At 35.3% G+C, this 18,095-nt stretch overlaps 1 protein-coding gene across 1 annotated transcript; it reads left to right on the top strand.

Annotated features, from left to right (window-relative positions):
- Positions 1-5,508: 5,508 nt before the first annotated feature.
- LOC135832151 (lathosterol oxidase-like) lies at positions 5,509-11,895 on the top strand. The gene is made up of 6 exons (XM_065345199.1): positions 5,509-5,862; positions 10,406-10,587; positions 10,684-10,935; positions 11,013-11,196; positions 11,339-11,511; positions 11,671-11,895. Exons 1-6 carry the CDS (start codon positions 5,718-5,720, stop codon positions 11,863-11,865), a joined length of 1,131 nt encoding a protein of 376 aa, XP_065201271.1. The 5' UTR covers positions 5,509-5,717; the 3' UTR covers positions 11,866-11,895.
- The last annotated feature ends 6,200 nt before the right edge of the window (positions 11,896-18,095 follow it).

The following is an 18,095-nucleotide window of genomic DNA, read 5'->3' as shown; positions in this document are numbered from 1 at the left end:
CACAATCTGATTGGTTATTGAGCGGTTTTCTTTTTTGAACGCCAGGAACGCCACAACGCCACCGCTCTTTTTTGAAAACATAGCATTATAAAAACACAGCAATTACTTCACTCGATGACTCGATTAATTAAAATTAAAGAAGCATATTTTATTGATTAAATTTACGTATCTGTTGAACGGGCGAAACCTGAATTGGGATAAACGATAAAGAAAAGGCTTAGAAGTGATAGAAGAATAATTCTTGAAACAAGAAGGAAATCATATCCGGTATCCCTGATATGGTTTGTCTTTGTAGTTTGTGGACGCTAAGGACGCATTTTTGAAGACATTTTCGTCGAACCCTTGGGGTTCTCTTTCAATCACCTTGAGCATGTTTACCAAAAAATTTTAGAATTTAGATTTCCGAATAAATCAGTTTTTTGTTAGGTATTCCTGTAAAATGTGAAAATGAACTTAGCCCCTTTCTGTTCTCACCGATTCAATTAATTTTAGCTCTACAATTATTTGTGTTGCCAATGTATTGGATTACTATTGAAAATTGTCTCATTTACATTAAGTGGCTGATCGTAATAATAAAGTCATTTTGGGTCAAGAAACTTACCTACAAACGAAATGCGGGGGAAAATGGAAAGTTTAAAACTTATTGTTCAAATTATGTTCAATGTTTGAATCAGAAAAATAAACTCCTCTCGATAAAAAACCTTTTCATGTTTACTTCTCAAAACATGATAGAATTTTTGAAAGCTTTTGGCCTCGCTTCATTCAGGATTGCTTGCTCAGTTGCTCTTCTTTTTCAAGTCTGATTTTTTTTTTTAAAAAAACAATCTTTCGGATTTTACATAAAAATTTTGAAACAAAAATAATAGATTTCTTCATATATCATATGTGCAAGATTTCATCGTTTTTGTACCCTTTCAAAGTACTAATTTTCTTAATTTTGAAGCAAAAAAATCAACATTTTGTAAGTAACTCATCACATAAAAAAGCGTTGTTTTTATACCTCTCAAAATACTAATTTTTTTTCTTTCTATTTCGAATTTTTCTAAAAAAAAAAATCATTATTCGAATACCATCGTTTTTATGGCTCTCGAAATACTGATTTTCAAGAGCTTTTTCCCTCGCTTCGCTCAAGCCCGTTCGCTTAACTTTTTCAATTTTGAATTTTTACAAAAAAAATCATTAGATATTCCAATTTCAAAATTTTGAAACAAAATAATGAACTTTTTATAAGTAATTCATTACTCAAAAAAACATCGTTTTTTATACCTACCTCTCAGAATACTGATTTTCAAGAGCTTTTGCTTTGCCCTCGCTTTTCTCGGGTCCGTTTGCTCTTTTTTTTAATTTTGGATTTTTCAAAAAAAAAATACATACTCGTATCATTCGAATTATTCTATCGTTTTTATGTCTCCTGGAATAGGTACTAATTTTTGAGAGCTTTTACCCTAATTCGAGTTTGTGATTTTAAAAGAACGTGGTGTGATATTCATAAATTTTTAAAATTCCTGGTACATCATTGCCTAATCATTGATTTTTAATTGTTTTCATTTTTTTCATCGTTTTGTTTAATTCTGATTTCTATTCTTATTAAAGTACACGTTTCCTATTATGAATAATTATACAGTAGGTACTCATTATTTCATTTCAACTATCCATGGAGTACTTTTCTGTATAGGGCATTTACAAAATCGCTGCATACCTAGACCTACCTCTCTGCCGTGCAGCTTGGCGGGTATACAGATACACGGAAAAATTTGCAACTGAAATATTCCATTTTCGGCCATTTTAAAAAACTTTGAAGCCCCACAGCTCCGCCAAAAAAAAATCGAAAAAATGTCCGGGTTTACGTAGGTAATCAAAATGTCTACTGAAACCAAAAAAGCAAATTTCTTGCTTTTATCTTGCCTTTTTCTTGCCTACTTCGTGCTGTTTTCTTGCTTTCAAACATGGAATTTTGTCCCCCCCCCCACCACCATATTTACGCATAAATAATCTTCGCTACATCTCCCCCCTCCCCCTGTTTTCTGTAGAAAATTTATTCGCTGAAGCAAGAAAATAAAAAATCACATTTTATGAATGAACATTATTTATTGAAGCGAAAGTAAAATTACAGCTCGAGCAAAAATTTTTCGAAAAACTTGGTTCAGAAAACGAAAAAACGACCTTACATGTTCACCTAAGTACAATAGTATCAAAAATTTATGAAAAGTTAGTAGTTTTGTTCAGAAAAAATTGAAAATTCGCTTTTTTCAAATGGTTTGGGTATTACGAGTATTTCTGGAATTTTTCTGTTTAATTTTTAAATTGATAAAAGTTTCATAAATAGCGTTTTAAATAGCCCGATCAAAGCGAGGCCAAAAACTTTGGAAAATTTATAATTCGAAAAGTAGAATAACATCAGTTTTAATATGAAAGGATTCCACTTTTCTGATCTCCACATTTTTCAAAATTGGTGGGATGACTTTAATTTTTCAGAGATTTTTGATGTGAATTTTTGGAAATTTTCTTGCTTTTCGAAGAGATTTCTATAGTGACTATTTTCTTGCTTTCTTGCCACCCATGTCAATTTATCGCCTTTTTCTTGCTTTATCTCGCTATTTTCTTGCCAGTAGACACTCTGGTAATTCACCATCATTTGATGACCTCTAAACATGATCTGATTTTGAAAAAAATCTAAGATCTCTCGTGAAGAAATTCACTGATTTGGCATGGAATGACCCAGCATTGAAAAGTGAAATTTTTCACGGATGAAAATATATTTTGCTCAACAACGAATGTTGATACTGACTCTCAAGAAAATTCCACCTGTCTCCAAAATTTATAATGATATGTATATTTCATCCATTTGAACGGTGTACGTGGCATCCCAGTGAAGCAAAAATACTCCGTCCAGTCCACTTTCGCTTTCTCGATCAACTTCCGTGACTTTTTTTTTTTTTTTTTTTTTTTTTCATTGAAAGTCAACAGGTCAAGTAAACATATGATATGAGACTACTCGTATCTTGAACCGGTTCACAGCATCTCGCTTGTGCAATGCAACATCGAAAACATTTCGAATACGCTGATTTGAAAAGAAGGGGCGAGGAATAAATGCAACCAAATGCACGTTTCGTTGAAGACTGGACAAACGACCTTCTCGCGATGTAGTAAACAAAAACGAATTCAAAAATTCGGTTGAGATGGTCAGGGTACATACATATTGTTATTGTTATTTATATGTAATTTTTGAAATTCATAGCTAATTGAATTTCTTACGTAGATCGTGCGTTACCGAGGAGTTATCGCCACCGTTTGATGAATACCTACCAATGTGTGTGTGTGACCAGTTCCGAGTTTCTTAGCTTTTTTTGAGAAAAAAACGCAATTTTCATTTTTCAAAATGAAATAAATTGTATTTTATTTGTCTGGCGAGTGCATGGATGTCAAAACTTCAGATTTGGATATAGCAGGGTACGAGTACAACATAAAAAACACGTAATATGGATAAGTTGCCTATCTTTGAATTTGAAGGGGCAATCAAGCTTTGGGAAAAAATTGGGGGAAAACGTATTTTTGACTTTGGGAGTGGGTAGTACTACTTGGGAAAATAAACAAATTTCGTTAGTATGAATTTTTGCCTAACTTTGAAATTGAAGGGGCTAGAAACAACAAAAAATTTGAGAAAAACTTGTTTTCGACTTTGGGAATGGACACTTGGGCAGTACTTTGAAAAATAAACAAATTTTGTGATTATGAATTTTTGTCTAACATTAGAATTGAAGGCGTCAGAATTATTGATTGTTTTTCTTGAAATGGATACTTTTTTATGTAGTTTTTTTCAAAATATTTCTGACGATTCTGACGCCTTCAATAATTTCAAAGTTAGTCAAAAATTCATAATGACAAAATTTGTTTATTTTTCAAAGTACTACCCATTCCCAAAGTCAGAAACACGTTTTTCTCAAATTTAAAAAAAAAAAATGTTTCTAGCCCCTTCAAATTTCTAAGTGTTAAGCAAAATTCATAATAATGAAATTTGTTTATTTTGGGTCATTCCAATGTCAACTCAACCAAAAAAAGGCGATTTTGAAAGTCATGCCTTTCGATTTGACTCACATTTTTTTAACAATATTATATACCCATCCAGTAAGTAAGAGCCCCGCAATTAGTTTGGTCCCAGCCCCCTCAGGGAGCAGGTGGGGGGGGCTTCCATTATTTTCACATTGTCTCGAGGTACTCAACTTCAGCAGCCCATTCCTCCAAAACTATGATACTTTGATCAAAACTGATTTCACAGTTCGGAAGGGCATTGCATTTAGAACTTTTCAAACATTTTGAAATTTTCAAAAGTTGGAAGTTGAATTTTCAAATTCGAAGTTCAAATTTCAAAATGGCGCTGTAAGTGGGAGCTACCATTTAAAATTTTGAAAAAATTTCCATAGATGTACTTTTTGATGCTTTTTTGAAATATTTAAATTTCGAGATGGGATCTCTTAATGGAGGGGAGCACTCCCACCCCCAATTTTGAGAGAAACTTTCGAAAGAAAATCTGGGGCATGTGATATATCGAATTTCATGTTTTTGGTGACGCTAAACACGAATATGACGTCAGATTTTTGATAGGACCCCCATCCATGACCCCCAGCACCTCCCCAAAGGGGGTAAAAGTTCAAAAAAGTGTTTTGTGTGTGCGACACATGGTATAGTATGTTTTTGGTGACGCTGAACACGAATATGACGTCAGAATTTTTGATAGGACCCCATCCATGGCCCCCAGCACCTCCCCAAAGGGGGTAAAAGTTCAAAAAAGTGTTTTGTTTGTGCGACATATGGTATAGTATGTTTTTGGTGACGCTGAACACGAATATGACGTCAGATTTTTGATTGGGCCCCATTCACGGCCCCCAGCACCTCCCCAAAGGAGGTAACCCCCAAAAAAAGGATTACATTCGTGTGACACATGAAATCGTATGTTTTCGATATCGCTGAACACGAATATAGCCATAGTTTTTTAAATCGACCTCACCCATGGTCCCCCCCAAACCTCCCTCAATCTATTTTTTTTCAAATGAAAACAAACATTTTTTCGGAGGGGGGCGAGGAAGATTTTTCCTTGAAAAAGATTCATATTTTGGGTGGAAAATTTTTAAATACGCTTTACCCACTTTAATTAAATGTACATTTTCAATTTCCATGTTTTCATCATTAGGTATTCATTTTCTTTCTCTGTGTCTCTGTCGTCATCTCTCGAAGTGGATGACAGGATGTTTACTCGTATATTTAGTACAGTAGCTCGAATCCAGCTACAGTACGAAGATGTCGCGAAGATACCTCAACATAGTAGTTTCAAGTTCAAGGTTATCGCAAGGGTACTCCTTAGGCCTACAGAACCAGTTCTCGATTAAAAACACGACAAATACTATATCAATTTTACACTTACGTACCTTTGGACGAGTTCGAGATATGAATTTTTTTCACCGTGTGTATGAACGTAACCATCATCCTCACTCTACTCGAGTTGATAATGAAGAGAAAAAAAAAACTGGTCAGTTGTTATCAATCGGTGTTCCCGATATCTTGTACGAGTAGTTTTACTAATATATTAACTCGTAGCCTAAAAAACTTAAAATAGGTAAAATAATCATTATTCGCAAATATGATAAAAATTGTGAAACAAACTTTCTATTCAGTTTCAATCGGTGAAGTTGTAGGTAATTAGTTTTATTAGTGATTGAAAAATGTACCTGGCAAAGACTTTATTCAACATGTATTCGAGAGCCGTACACATCGGGTATGATATTTACCAGAAAATAAATTTTGTCAACATTTTTACGAATACGGTTGTAGCGATTGTGATACTTATAATGGCTGTGACTTTAAACGGTAAGTTGAAAGATTTAACGTGAATTTTTTCACTCGAGTGTGTTTTTATGTTAGATGATTATGAGAACGTATAAATATGTAGATAGATTAAAATTGCAACTCCGAGAAAAACGAAAATTCCAATGATTTACTTTTATGACCACTTACAAAAAATTTGGGGCATAAAATTTTACCAAATTTGAAAAAAAATTGAAAATTGATGCGACTCATCAATGTAGGTTAAAATACCACCAGAAAAACGAATATTTCAATGATTAACTTTCATGACCACTTCAAAAAAGTTTGGGGCCCAAAATTTAATTTAGGGCCCGAAATTTTACCAGATTTGGAAAAAAAATGAATGCAGATTAAAACACTCCATGAAAAACAAAAATTCCAATGATTAACTTTTTTGACCTAATACAGAAAATTTGGGGCCCAAACTTTTACCAAATTTGAAGAAAAATTTGAAAATCGGTGTGTGACCTATCACTGTACATGAAAATACTCCTAGAGAAAAGAAAATTCCAGTGATTTAATTTCATAATCACTTACAAAAGATTAGGGGTCCAAAATTTTTCCAAATTTGAAAAAGAAATGAAAATTGGTGCGACCCTTCAATGTAGATTAGTAAAATACTAAAATACTTCAACAAAAATAAAAATTCCAATGATATTCATTTTTGACCTTCTGCAATGAGTTTTGGGCCCAAAATTTTACCAAAGGAGGAGTCCCGATAAGGCCACCTTTTTGGCCACAGGCCAGTTATCGACTCGACCACTCTTAAAATGTTGTAATGAATGTCCCAAATACGAATCCGTCGTTAGTTAACCCAAAATCACCATTTTTTGGGCTCCAGGGGTTCCCAAAGTTGTGAGTAAAAAAATAATTTTTAGAACCACTGAGTATTATTTTCAAAATTTTTTTAGCGTAAGATATCTGTTTGAACCCGATAAACGTTATGCGAGGTGATTTCCCCATTTTCGACCCTCGGGAGCAGAAATGGGGGGGGGTCGATTTTTGGAAAATTTTTGAACCACCATTTCGAAATTACCCCTTTGAACCCCCCTAAAAAGCTTTTTACAGTTTATTAGCATCTAAAAGACCTCCATCCTACCGAATTTTGAGCTCAATAAAATTTTCCGCTGGTACTCAAAAATCCAATTTTCCAATTTTTCGTAATTTCGATATTTTGGGAATCCCTGAAAAGCTAGAAACCTGCGATTTGTGCCAAACGTAATGTTTTGAGGTATATATTCGATTATCTAGATGAAAAAGTTTAATTAAGCTCCCTGTATATTTGTAATTTTGAACCATTTTTTTAGAGCCGCCACTTTAGGCACCCCTAAAAAAGGCGTTTAAGCACATTTTTTCAAATAAATTGAAGAATTTACATTTGAACCACACTGGCAAGTGCTCGATGATTTTTCATTTGATTTTTCCTGTAACTTTCAAAATTAAGCATTTTTGGGTCAAATTCTGCAGATATTTTACTCTTTTAAAAAAACGTTAAAATCACGTTTTCACCATTTCAACGAAGTAAAATCTCAGAATTTGGCTCAAAAAAGCTTAATTTTGAAAGTTACAGGAAAAATCAAATGAAAAATTATCGAACACTTGCCAGTGTGGTTCAATTGTAAATTCTTCAATTTATTTGAAAAAATGTGCTTAAACAGTTTTTTTAGGGGTGCTCTAAAAAAAGGGTTCAAAATTACGAATAAACAGGGAGCTTAATTAAACTTTTTCATCAAGATAGTTGCATATATACCTCAATACGTTACGTATGGCGCCAATCGTGGATTTCTAGTTTTCCAGGGGTTCCCAAAATTTCGAAATTGCGAAAAAATGGAAAACTGGGTTTTCGAGTACCAGCGGAAAATTTTATTGAGCTCAAAATTTGATAGGATGAAGGTCTTTCAGATACTAATAAACTGTAAAAAGCTTTTTAAGGGGGCTCAAAGGGGTAGGTTTAAAATGGTGGTTCCAAAATTTTCCAAAAATCAAAACCCCCCATTTCTGCCCCCCGAGGGTCAAAAATAGGAAAATCACCTCGCATAACGTTTATCGAGTTCAAACCGATATTTTACCCTAAAAAAGTTTTTGAAAATAATACTCAGTGGTTCCAAAAATTATTTTTTTACTCACAACTTTGGGAACCCCTGGAGCCCAAAAAATGGTGATTTTGGGTCAACTAACGACGGATTCGTATTTGGGACATTTATTACAACATTTTAAGAGTGGTCGAGTCGATAACTGACCTGTGGCCAAAAAGTGGCCTTATCGGGACTCCTCCTTTGAAAAAAATTCGAAAATCGGTGATTGATCTATCAAATTGTGCATGAAAAATACTCAGAGATAAAGAAGATTCCAATGAATTACCTTCATGGACAGTTTCAATTACCAAATGAAGAAAAATGTCTAGATTAAAATACTCCGAGAAAAATGAATATTTCAATGATTTACTTTTATGAGTACTAGCAAAAAATTCTAGGGCCCAAAATTTCACCTTTGAAAAAAAAATTGAAAATCGGTGCGACGCAGCAATGCAGATTAAAGCACTCCGTTAAAAAAAACTCCAATGATTGACATAGTGTAGATGGCCCGCATCGGCTTAGCTGGTTCCTATGATAGGTACCAGCTATAGGGATGCTGATTATACCTACTTATTATATTATTCGGAAACGTGTTAACTATTTAGTGAGTTAGAAATGTACAAATACTCTGTATTCGTGCAGATGACGTCACAGGCGGGTCATTGGCAGTCAACCCTTCTCATTTAGTTGAGTTCTTTATTAGACAAGGGTTGACAGCCCCCGCGACATTTATGGCTCGAGATAGGAAAATAAGAACATTATTTATCTAAATTTATTGCAAAGAATGCTCGCTTTTTGGCAGGTCGCGGAATCCCTTTGAAATATACCGATGCCGCGAGCATTTCTTACCCCTTTTTACCACGTGATCAGGGGGAGGTGCTTATTTGACCCTATTTTCTATAAATTGAATCGTTTTAGCGCCAAAAACCACTTGGCTCCAGAACCTGCAGTGAAATGGTACCTCGTCACGAATGTCCGTACTGTCGTGATTTTATCATATAATTTCCTATCCGATGATAGAAATTATTTCACAGTAGTGATGGTGAAAATTATGGTCTATACTGTTTCGTTTACGCCACTCCGGTTAGTGGTTAATTTCGTTTATTGTGATCATGGATCCGATGATCAATGATTTGTACCTTTTTGGTTATTTGGGATGAATCTAGACATACCCGAATAATGCAAAGAATTAAAATGTACCTCGTTTAGTTAAGTGCCATCGCCGCCTTTAGTATTCGTAAGGCCCCTGAAAGAGATGGTAAACGTGAACAGTTTCGAGATAAGGTAAGCTTGAAATAGCTTACAACATGAAACTAATTAATTTAGCTTCACCAATTAATTAGTTGTGTTGATAGATGAATGTTCAATCGGAGGGCATGTTCATTCATCTAATTATTTCATTTCTTAATTTTAATGGAACAATACATATCTACATCGTATTATTTTCAGTGCAGTATTATGATACGATGTCAATAATTTAGTTGTGTTAATGGTACCCATTATAGGATATGTGTTATTTTGCCTTAAAACGGTCCTTAGGGGAGGGTTAATATTGAAAAATATTGCGAATCGTCTATGTAAATTACGTTTTAATAAATACCTTTTAATTTGTTTTGATGATTGAAATTATTTCCTTCTTCACTACATAACTTTGCATATACTAGACTAGCAAAAATGACTTAGAAGCCTCTTCAATTGAGCTATCCAGGCAATAGTACAATTATTCCACCCTTAGGGAATAATTGGAAAAATCTAACCACTATAGCAGGGAATTCTTACCAGTTCTCTCTATACCATTTCGGCTAATTCTAACTATATCATGATGTGCTACTTTGACTTTTTACAAAAAATTTGGGGCCCAAAATTTTACCAAAATTGAAAAAAATTTGAAAATCGGTGTGTGACCTATCGATGTACGTGAAAATATTCCGAGAAAAACGCAAATTCCAATAAATAACTTTTACAACCGGTTTCAAAATTTTACCTTTATTTAAAAAAATCGAAAATCAGTGGGAGACCTACCAATAAAGATTAAAATACTCCGAGAAAAACGAAAATTTCAATGAATTACTTTCAGACCGGTTACATAAAATTTGAGACTCAGAATTTTATCTACCAAATTTGAAAAAAAAAATTGAAAATCGGCGCGACACGTCAATACAGATTACTACATAAAACACTCCGTGAAAAATAAAAATTCCAATGATTTACTTTTTCGACCACTTCAAAAAAATGTGGGCACAAAATTTTACCAAATATGGGGGAAAATCGAAAATTTGCGTATGACCCATCACCGCAGATTAAAATGTACCGAGAGAAACAAGAATTCCAATATGCCAATTTTCGATTGGTACCTTTTTTTCAAAATAAATTTCAGCAATCGAATCTTCAATGACTCGATATTACACTGAGAAAAGAATTCTCGAGTGCATATTTTTCCAACTACAGTGATAAAAATTCGACTATTTCAGGAGAATGGGTGGTGATTAGTGCTCATATAATGAGACAATATGGAATCCCAGTCAGAGAAGTTAACCATACAACGCTGGACGAAGCATTTCACGGGTTATATTTGAAAAATTTCCGTTCCGTCTGGATCCGTACTCAATTGAGCGCCTTTGGAATCTACGTGATTGCAGCATGTTTTCTGCATGCAAGTATTGAATGAAATAATATCCAACATAACCTACTACATTATTTTTCCCAGTTTTTTTTTTTTTTCACATTGAAAGTTTTATCATCTTTCTAGTGGTACTATTACGTTCGACAAAAGGATACCCCTGAAACGTGGAAGTGTCAACCAAAAACGTGGCTTTCGCGCGAGCAGGAAATCGACGAGATCAAGAATGGTATTTTATGTTTATTGGTGCTGAATACCTGGTCTGCCCTTGTAGCCTGTTACATTGAAAATGAAGGAAAATACAGTACGGTTTATTATAAATGGGACGAATATGGATGGATTTGGTTGTTATTACAATTGCCAGTAGTTTACCTATATCATGTAAATATTTCTTCGTTATATACTTTGATCTACCCAGATCTAGAATAAATTTACAATGAGCTAAATTTGTTGTGTAGGACTTCGTAGCATATTGGATGCACAGATTTCTTCACATGCCATATTTTTTCAAAAGGTTTCACAGTCTGCATCACCGATACAAGCAACCGACTGCTTTTTCCACAACCGCAGTACATCCAGTCGAGCTGAGCAGTATACAGATCTTAGTTGCTGTACCACTTTTCACTGTACCAGTACATTGGCGTAAGTATAAGATCGATACAAACTCGTACTGAAATATTCCAAAAAAAAGAGAGTGCAGTTACTCGTAATTTGGCACGAGTCGAGTAGGTACCTACTACCTACCTAATACATATGTAATCTCAAATTTGATTTCAATTTCTAGTGCCGTTCTCTCTTGCGATGATAATATTGTACGCGAATGGAATCATCTCTCATTCTGGAATTGATTTCAAATTCCGATACTGGATGCCATTCTTAGCTCCGGCCATCTTTCACGATAATCATCATCAATACTATCACGTTAATTTCGGAATCAATTCTAAACTTTGGGATAAGGTAAGCCAACGAAACAAACAATAAGCACAGATCCTTCGATAAATCAAGAGTTATATTTTGAGTAGATGGGTGTATGAAAGCCAAAAGCCTACACAGCATATTATTGTGTGTAAATGGAGTTCATTGGTTTCTTAAAATCACATTAGATTGTATTTGCAGATTTTTGGCACATATCGCCGTCCAGACAGGGTCTACAATAAAGATATTTATTACGGAAGAGGCAAACCAATCGACGAATTAACAATGGAAGAAATCAAAACTGAGATCGAAGAACGAGAAAATGAAATTCCCAGATCATTCGAAGAAGACAACGATCCCGCCATACTAGTATATTTAAAATCTAAGATCAAATAATGAATTGAAGTACATACTTATTCAAGTTAAGCCGATGTATATTATTTCGAGCACACCTACTTTGAAATATTCATGCTTATACCTAAGTGGTCTTCAAGTAAGGCAAAGCTTTATTAACGAACGATCGCGAGATTGATACGCAAATTTTCACATACGCCGTTATTGGAAAGCTCGTAAAATTGCCTACCTATAAATAATATTTGCGTCGAAGAATGCTTCATTTTGTCTCTACATTCAAAAATTGATGAAATAAGACGATAAACCATCATTTTTTGAACAATTTCCTCAAACTTGAGGAGAAAGGTAAGTGCAATCACAAATTTCAGATACACCTTTGAAAACCTCGTATAAGATTTCCTATACAGGGTGTTGAATAAAGCGTGGTCAATAATTTCACAACAGGTGCAACTCGAGTAGACGAACAAAAAACGTTATTATGATAAGTTGCCTATCTTGTAACATGAAGGCGCTACGTGCTCCGCAAAACTGGAAATTTACCAATTTTGAAAAATGATGCATCAAAAATAAGAAAACGTTTGAATCATTCAAGTGATGCCCCTAACCCACAGTACTCGAGTGGACGAACAAAAAAAGTATTATGACTAATTGCCTATCTTCAAAATTGAAGGGGCAAACCTAATTCAAAATTTTCAAATTTCGAGTGCCCCAAATTTGAATTTTGAAATTGTGCTTGTCCCTTCAATTTTGAAGATAGGCAATTGGTCATTTTTTTTAAACAGGGAAACAGCAGAACTGCCGTGAGGCATTCACCACATAAAATTAACAGACACAAATTTACAATTAGTGTAAGGAGAAAAGAAGAGTGGACCACTGTCCAATTTTCTACCTATTTGGCATTTAATGAGCAGTTAAACAAAGAAATCCGTAGTCTTTGTTCTGGCAAGTCTTCTGGTGGTGTTATTATCCAGTAGTTCAATTGCTTCCGTGTTGGGATGCTGGTATAATCTTTTTGCGTGAGCTTTAGCTGATGTACTGATGATTTCATCCACTGTCAAAATTTTCCAGTCCCTGTGGAGAGTTTTGTTGCTGACATACCAGGGAGCATTGCTCAATGCTCATCATTCTCAGAGTTTTGTTTTGGAAATGTTGAATGATGTTTCTGTTGGTCTTTTTTGCACACCCTCAAAGAGGTGCTCCATACTGCTAGACTGGCCGAAGTATTGAGTTATAATTTATAAAGGAGACGTTTATTCTCTAGGCTAAGTTTGGATTTTCTACCCAGTAGCCAGTGAAGGTTTTTTAGTCTGCAGTCAAGCTCCTTTCTCTTAACCTTGATGTGGTGATTCCTATTAAGTCACGAATCGAGGTGTAATCCGAGGTATTTGAAAGCATTAGTCTGAGGAATAATTGACCCATTAATTGAAATGAAGGCATAGCCATACTTTCTATAGGTATAGGTGGTCATTATAGATTTATTCTCATTTAATTTGATCTTCCAGCAATTTGCCCAATTAGCAAACTCATCGATAGCAATTTGTAGATTATTGACTGCCACTTGGTGATCACTATGAATAGAAATTTTTGCAGTATCATCCGCAAAGGTAGCATCAATCACTTCAGGATTGGTAGGCATGTCAGCTGTGAACAGTAAATATAATCTGGGGACCAATTTGCTTCCTTGTGGGACTCCAGCTTCAGCTGTCTGTTCATATGATGTTACTCCATTATCGTAAACAGAAAATCTACGTTCCTTGAGATAAGAACTGAGAATTTCACATAAGTTGGCTGGCAGAATTGAGCCTAATTTGTGAAGTAGGCCATTATGCCAGACCCAGACCCGGTCAAAAGCCTGACTCACATCAAGAAAAACGATGACACAAAACTTTTTGTCCTCCAGAGCACCCTCAATCTGATGCACCCCACCCAATGAACTTGGTCAATGGCTGAATGCTTTCTTAGGAATCCAAATTGGTACTCAGGAATTATTTTGGCTGTGAATTTATCCATCCTTTTGAGAAGAACTGATTCCATCATTTTGGAAAATATAGGCAGTAGTGAGATTGGTCTGTAAGAAGAGGGGTCTTCTGCAGGTTTCCCAGGTTTCAGTATCATGATGACCTTTGCAGATTTCCAGGAGCATGGAAAATGTTTGAGGCGGATGACTGCATTAAATAGGTAGGTTAAAAACAGGATACCTCTCCTAGGTAGTTGCTTCACTATGATGGTAGTTACTTTATCATCTCCAGGGGCTTTCCTGGGCTTGATTTGAGAGATAATTTTTGTTGTCTCCTTTGGAGTGACAAAAGTAACATAACTTGATATGGAAAAGTTCAAATCCGGAGTAACCTGTGACTGGATGTTGTTATTGGTGAATGTTCTGGGTTCTGGCGAGGTGATTTGCAAATACCTCGGCTATTTCTTCATCACTCTTGACCCATTGCCCAATGATGTCTCTGATCGGAGGAGCTCGAATTACAGGTCTTTTTATTCTTCTTGTGACTCTCCAGAGAGAGAGATTTGCCCCTTCAATTTTGACGATAGGCAATTAGTCATAATAACTTTTTTTGTTTGTCCACTCGAGTACTATGGGTTAGGGGCATCACTTAAATGATTCAAACGTTTTCTTATTTTTGATGAATTTTTCAAAATAGTTAAATTTCCAGTTTTGCGGAGCACGTAGTGTCTTCATTTTACAAGATAGGCAACTTATCATAACAACGTTTTTTGTTCGTCTACTTGAGTTGATGCTGTTGTGAAATTATTGACCACGCTCTATTCAACACCCTGTATAAGATCACGTATCGCGTTCGATTTTGTGAATTGCAAGCTTTTTTGCATGTATGTAGTATGTACTTGATGAAATTCGAGTTTTCAAACTTGCAAGTTCAAATTACCGGCAGTCTTGGTAACTTTTTCTCAATGAATTCCAACCACACATATTCGGATTCAGCCAAGCAAATTAGTGCAGCATTCATGGTTGACCGTTTTCCAACTTTCGAAATGCTCGGAATTCGGAAAAGCTCAGAAAATGTGTTACACTACCTAATTTTGAAAGTTCAATGACCGGCAGTGGCGACGCCAGACAATTTGAACAGGTGTGCCAATTTTCAAAATTATAAAACCAAGTTGTAAAATCCCCCCTTTTCTTCCCAAATTCTCATTCTGATCCAACAACGTTTTAAAAATTGAATTGAAGTAAGAAAAATGATGTTGATGCATCAAAAAATGAACTTAAAATTATTTAAGAATGACTTTTTGTTTAACAAAAATTAGTTTTTGACAAGGAATTTTATAAATAATTTGTAAAAGTCAAGTAAAAGTACCTTTTTTTTTATTTTTGGAAAATGAACAGGTGTGCCCGTGCACACTGGGCACACAGGCTGGCGTCGCCAGTGATGACCGGAACACTTTCGTGTACAATTGAACTCTGAACTACCCTTACTTGTATTATGAAGGAAAAATTTTCTCCATTACTTTTCAGCCAGGAGATGTGAAAAACCATGAAGGAGCGAAGGGGGTATCGTTGCTCGCCTGCTCGGTTTGTCAGTCACTTTTCGTATGTTTGAAGATACGATCATTCAATATTATTTGTTTATTCAATTACATATAAGTAAAGGTTTCATTTTCAAGTTAAGTAAATATTTTTAGCTTACTAATTTTGGTGGGATTGATGCCCTGAGCTTTGGCAACCAAATCAATTTGATTTGGTTGCCAAGATTGCTTTGAAAACTAGCAACTTGTTATCACTTTTGGTACTTGGCACGTTTTTTGTGTTCATTATCACATATCATTCATTTTCGGGCATTCCCTTGTTACATGATAACTGATAATTTTTCCTTTTATATGAAATTTCACCGTTTTAAAAAAGTAAAATGACTGAAGAAAGTGAAAATTATTGTGGACGAGGACCATTGGTCAGAGTTACATTGAACTGGTACACGCGAGGCCAATTCTGTGGCAGATGAATTCCTTTCAATACTCGAAATAGGCAACTTGTTCAGTATTCAAGTTTGTATGTTTGCCTAACCAGTGAGATAACTTTTCCGCTATAGAACTTATCAACTCGAAAATAACTTTACAGTTCAAAATGGCATCCAAATCTAATTAAACGTTCATGAAAGTTCATAGAAGTTTTCAAAAGTTCAAAGTTTTTCAAAATAGCACCGTAAGTGCGAGAAATATTTGAAAATTACACAAAACAAAAATCATCATAGATGTAACTTTTCATACAATTTCAAAATAGGCACTTTCAACTGGGGGGAGGGGGAATTTTTCCACCTCAAATTTGAGTCGCAATTTCAAAAAAAGCATAAGCGTGTAGTACATCAAATAGAATGTTTTCGGAGGGGCTGAACACAAATATAACCTTGGTTTTTCGATTGCGATTCATCTGAAGCCCCCAGCACACCCTGCCCCTTGAAATAATAGTCAAATTCAAAAAAAAAAGTCTTATTCGTGTTCAGCACCTCCAAAAACGTGTTATTTCATGCATCACGTTACCCAAACAATTTTTTAGAATTTTTCCCAGGGGGGTAGTGGGAGCTTCAAGATGAAGCGCAATCAAAAAAGAAAAAACCAAGGTCATATTCGTGGTCAGCACCTCCGAAAACAGAACTGTTGATATCCTACACGCTTATATGTTTCTTTTTGAAATTTGGACTCAAATTCAAAGTGGGCAAATCCACCCCCACCCCACCCCCACGCAATTGAAAGTGCCCATTCTGAAAACGGTATATTTTGAAACAGCATTCCAGGTTACACCAAATTTCAATTTGTAGCTCACATTTACGGTGCTATTTTGAAATTTGAACTTTCATTGCAAGTTCAACTTCGAACTTTTGAAAACTTCAACGAACGTTTTTGAATCCACTTTGAATGCTTTTTTGAATTGTGAAAGTAGTTTTGAGCCAAGTTTCATACTTTCATAGCGGCGATGGACACTTTTCATCAGTTTGATAACGCGATTATTTAATATTATTGTTTGTTTCAAGTAATTGTAGTGGGGACTAGGGACTCCTAGTTACCTACCTAGTGAGGTAATTATGCCCAGGCTGGGGGTAAGCTAATTGGATTAGCGCCCTCTGGTGGATTCGTTCCATCCAGAGGTAGACCCTGCCGAAAGCTCCTGCCTCTGTGCAGTTTTTTTTTATCTCTTGACGTAGCAGCTTTAACGCTGGCCGCTATCTGTCTGTAAAGGAACGCTCAGCAGAAGAATACTGTGTATTGCATTGTGTCAGACATATGACCGTCTGACCATTGTATTCTCTGTGCATAATAAACTATTGGAACAGTACTCTGGTCTCTTCTATGTTTATTGGGTATAGGGATACACTGTTGGTTTCCTTCACAGCTTAGACTGTTTAGTCCCCAAATCTAGTGGGGCCCTCGAGAGTGTTAGAGCGTGGAGGGCACCCCAGGGAGGGAAAGGTTGGAAATACCCCCAACATAATTATAATTATTATTTTTAATTTTCAGTTTAGTAATTTAATTGATGCCCTGAGCAGGTATATGCAACTTGTTCGGTATTCAAGTTTGTATGTTTGCCTACCCAGAGAGATTCGAAGTGGCCCAGTTATGCTCACATGGAAAAGAAACAAACTCTGATTCAAACGAATAGTCCAAGCGTGTTCACAAAGAAATGGAAAAAAATTCTGATTGACTTTTGATTTTTTTGTTCAACAAGTGTATATATGACACTGATAGGCCCTTATATCAACGTAATTATGTAATATATGTACCTTACAGGTGAGCAGCATTACGGGTCATTTATGGTGTTTTTTTTTTCAAAGTGAATATTGAAAAAATTCCATCACTTAAATTTATTTAAATTTTAAAACAAGCAAGATACACTTTTCACCTGGAAATTTTTACATCTGAAAATAACGTTTTGCCCTCGCTTTGCTCAGGTTTGTTTGGTAGTGTTCAGAGTACCAACGGTGAGTATTGAAACTGAATTACATTTTGTAAAATTTTATATCAATTTTCATTTTCAATTTTGATAATCCCCCAGGACCCAGAAAGATTCAAACTATGGCGAAGAAAAATTCCACGGAGTGACAGGGAAATACGAATTGGAAAAGATGTCGTATGCATCAAACATTTCAATGAGCCATGAGGAAGATGTGATCACAAGTTAAGAAACGAAGCTCAGTAACGGCGATATTCATTCCTTCAAAAGAGATAAAGAGATCCACCAGTGCTAAAAAGAGGGTGCGTTTCCCCAAATATTCCCTAATTTGCCTCGATACCTACTTATCTGCTCGTTTAAA

The sequence above is a fragment of the Planococcus citri genome, chromosome 1 (genome assembly GCF_950023065.1).
Source record: "Planococcus citri chromosome 1, ihPlaCitr1.1, whole genome shotgun sequence".
NCBI classification, from domain to species: domain Eukaryota; kingdom Metazoa; phylum Arthropoda; class Insecta; order Hemiptera; family Pseudococcidae; genus Planococcus; species Planococcus citri.
The sequence above is the reverse complement of the archived record's forward strand: the minus strand, read 5'-3'. Positions and strand labels throughout refer to the sequence as shown.

Excerpts from the sequence above, each read along its gene's own strand:
- LOC135832151 (XM_065345199.1), top strand. The coding sequence starts at position 5,718 with ATGTACCTGGCAAAGACTTTATTCAACATGTATTCGAGAGCCGTACAC. Across the intron at positions 5,863-10,405 it reads AATGGCTGTGACTTTAAACG|GAGAATGGGTGGTGATTAGT; the intron begins GTAAGTTGAAAG and ends CGACTATTTCAG. Across the intron at positions 11,197-11,338 it reads CACTGTACCAGTACATTGGC|TGCCGTTCTCTCTTGCGATG; the intron begins GTAAGTATAAGA and ends TTCAATTTCTAG.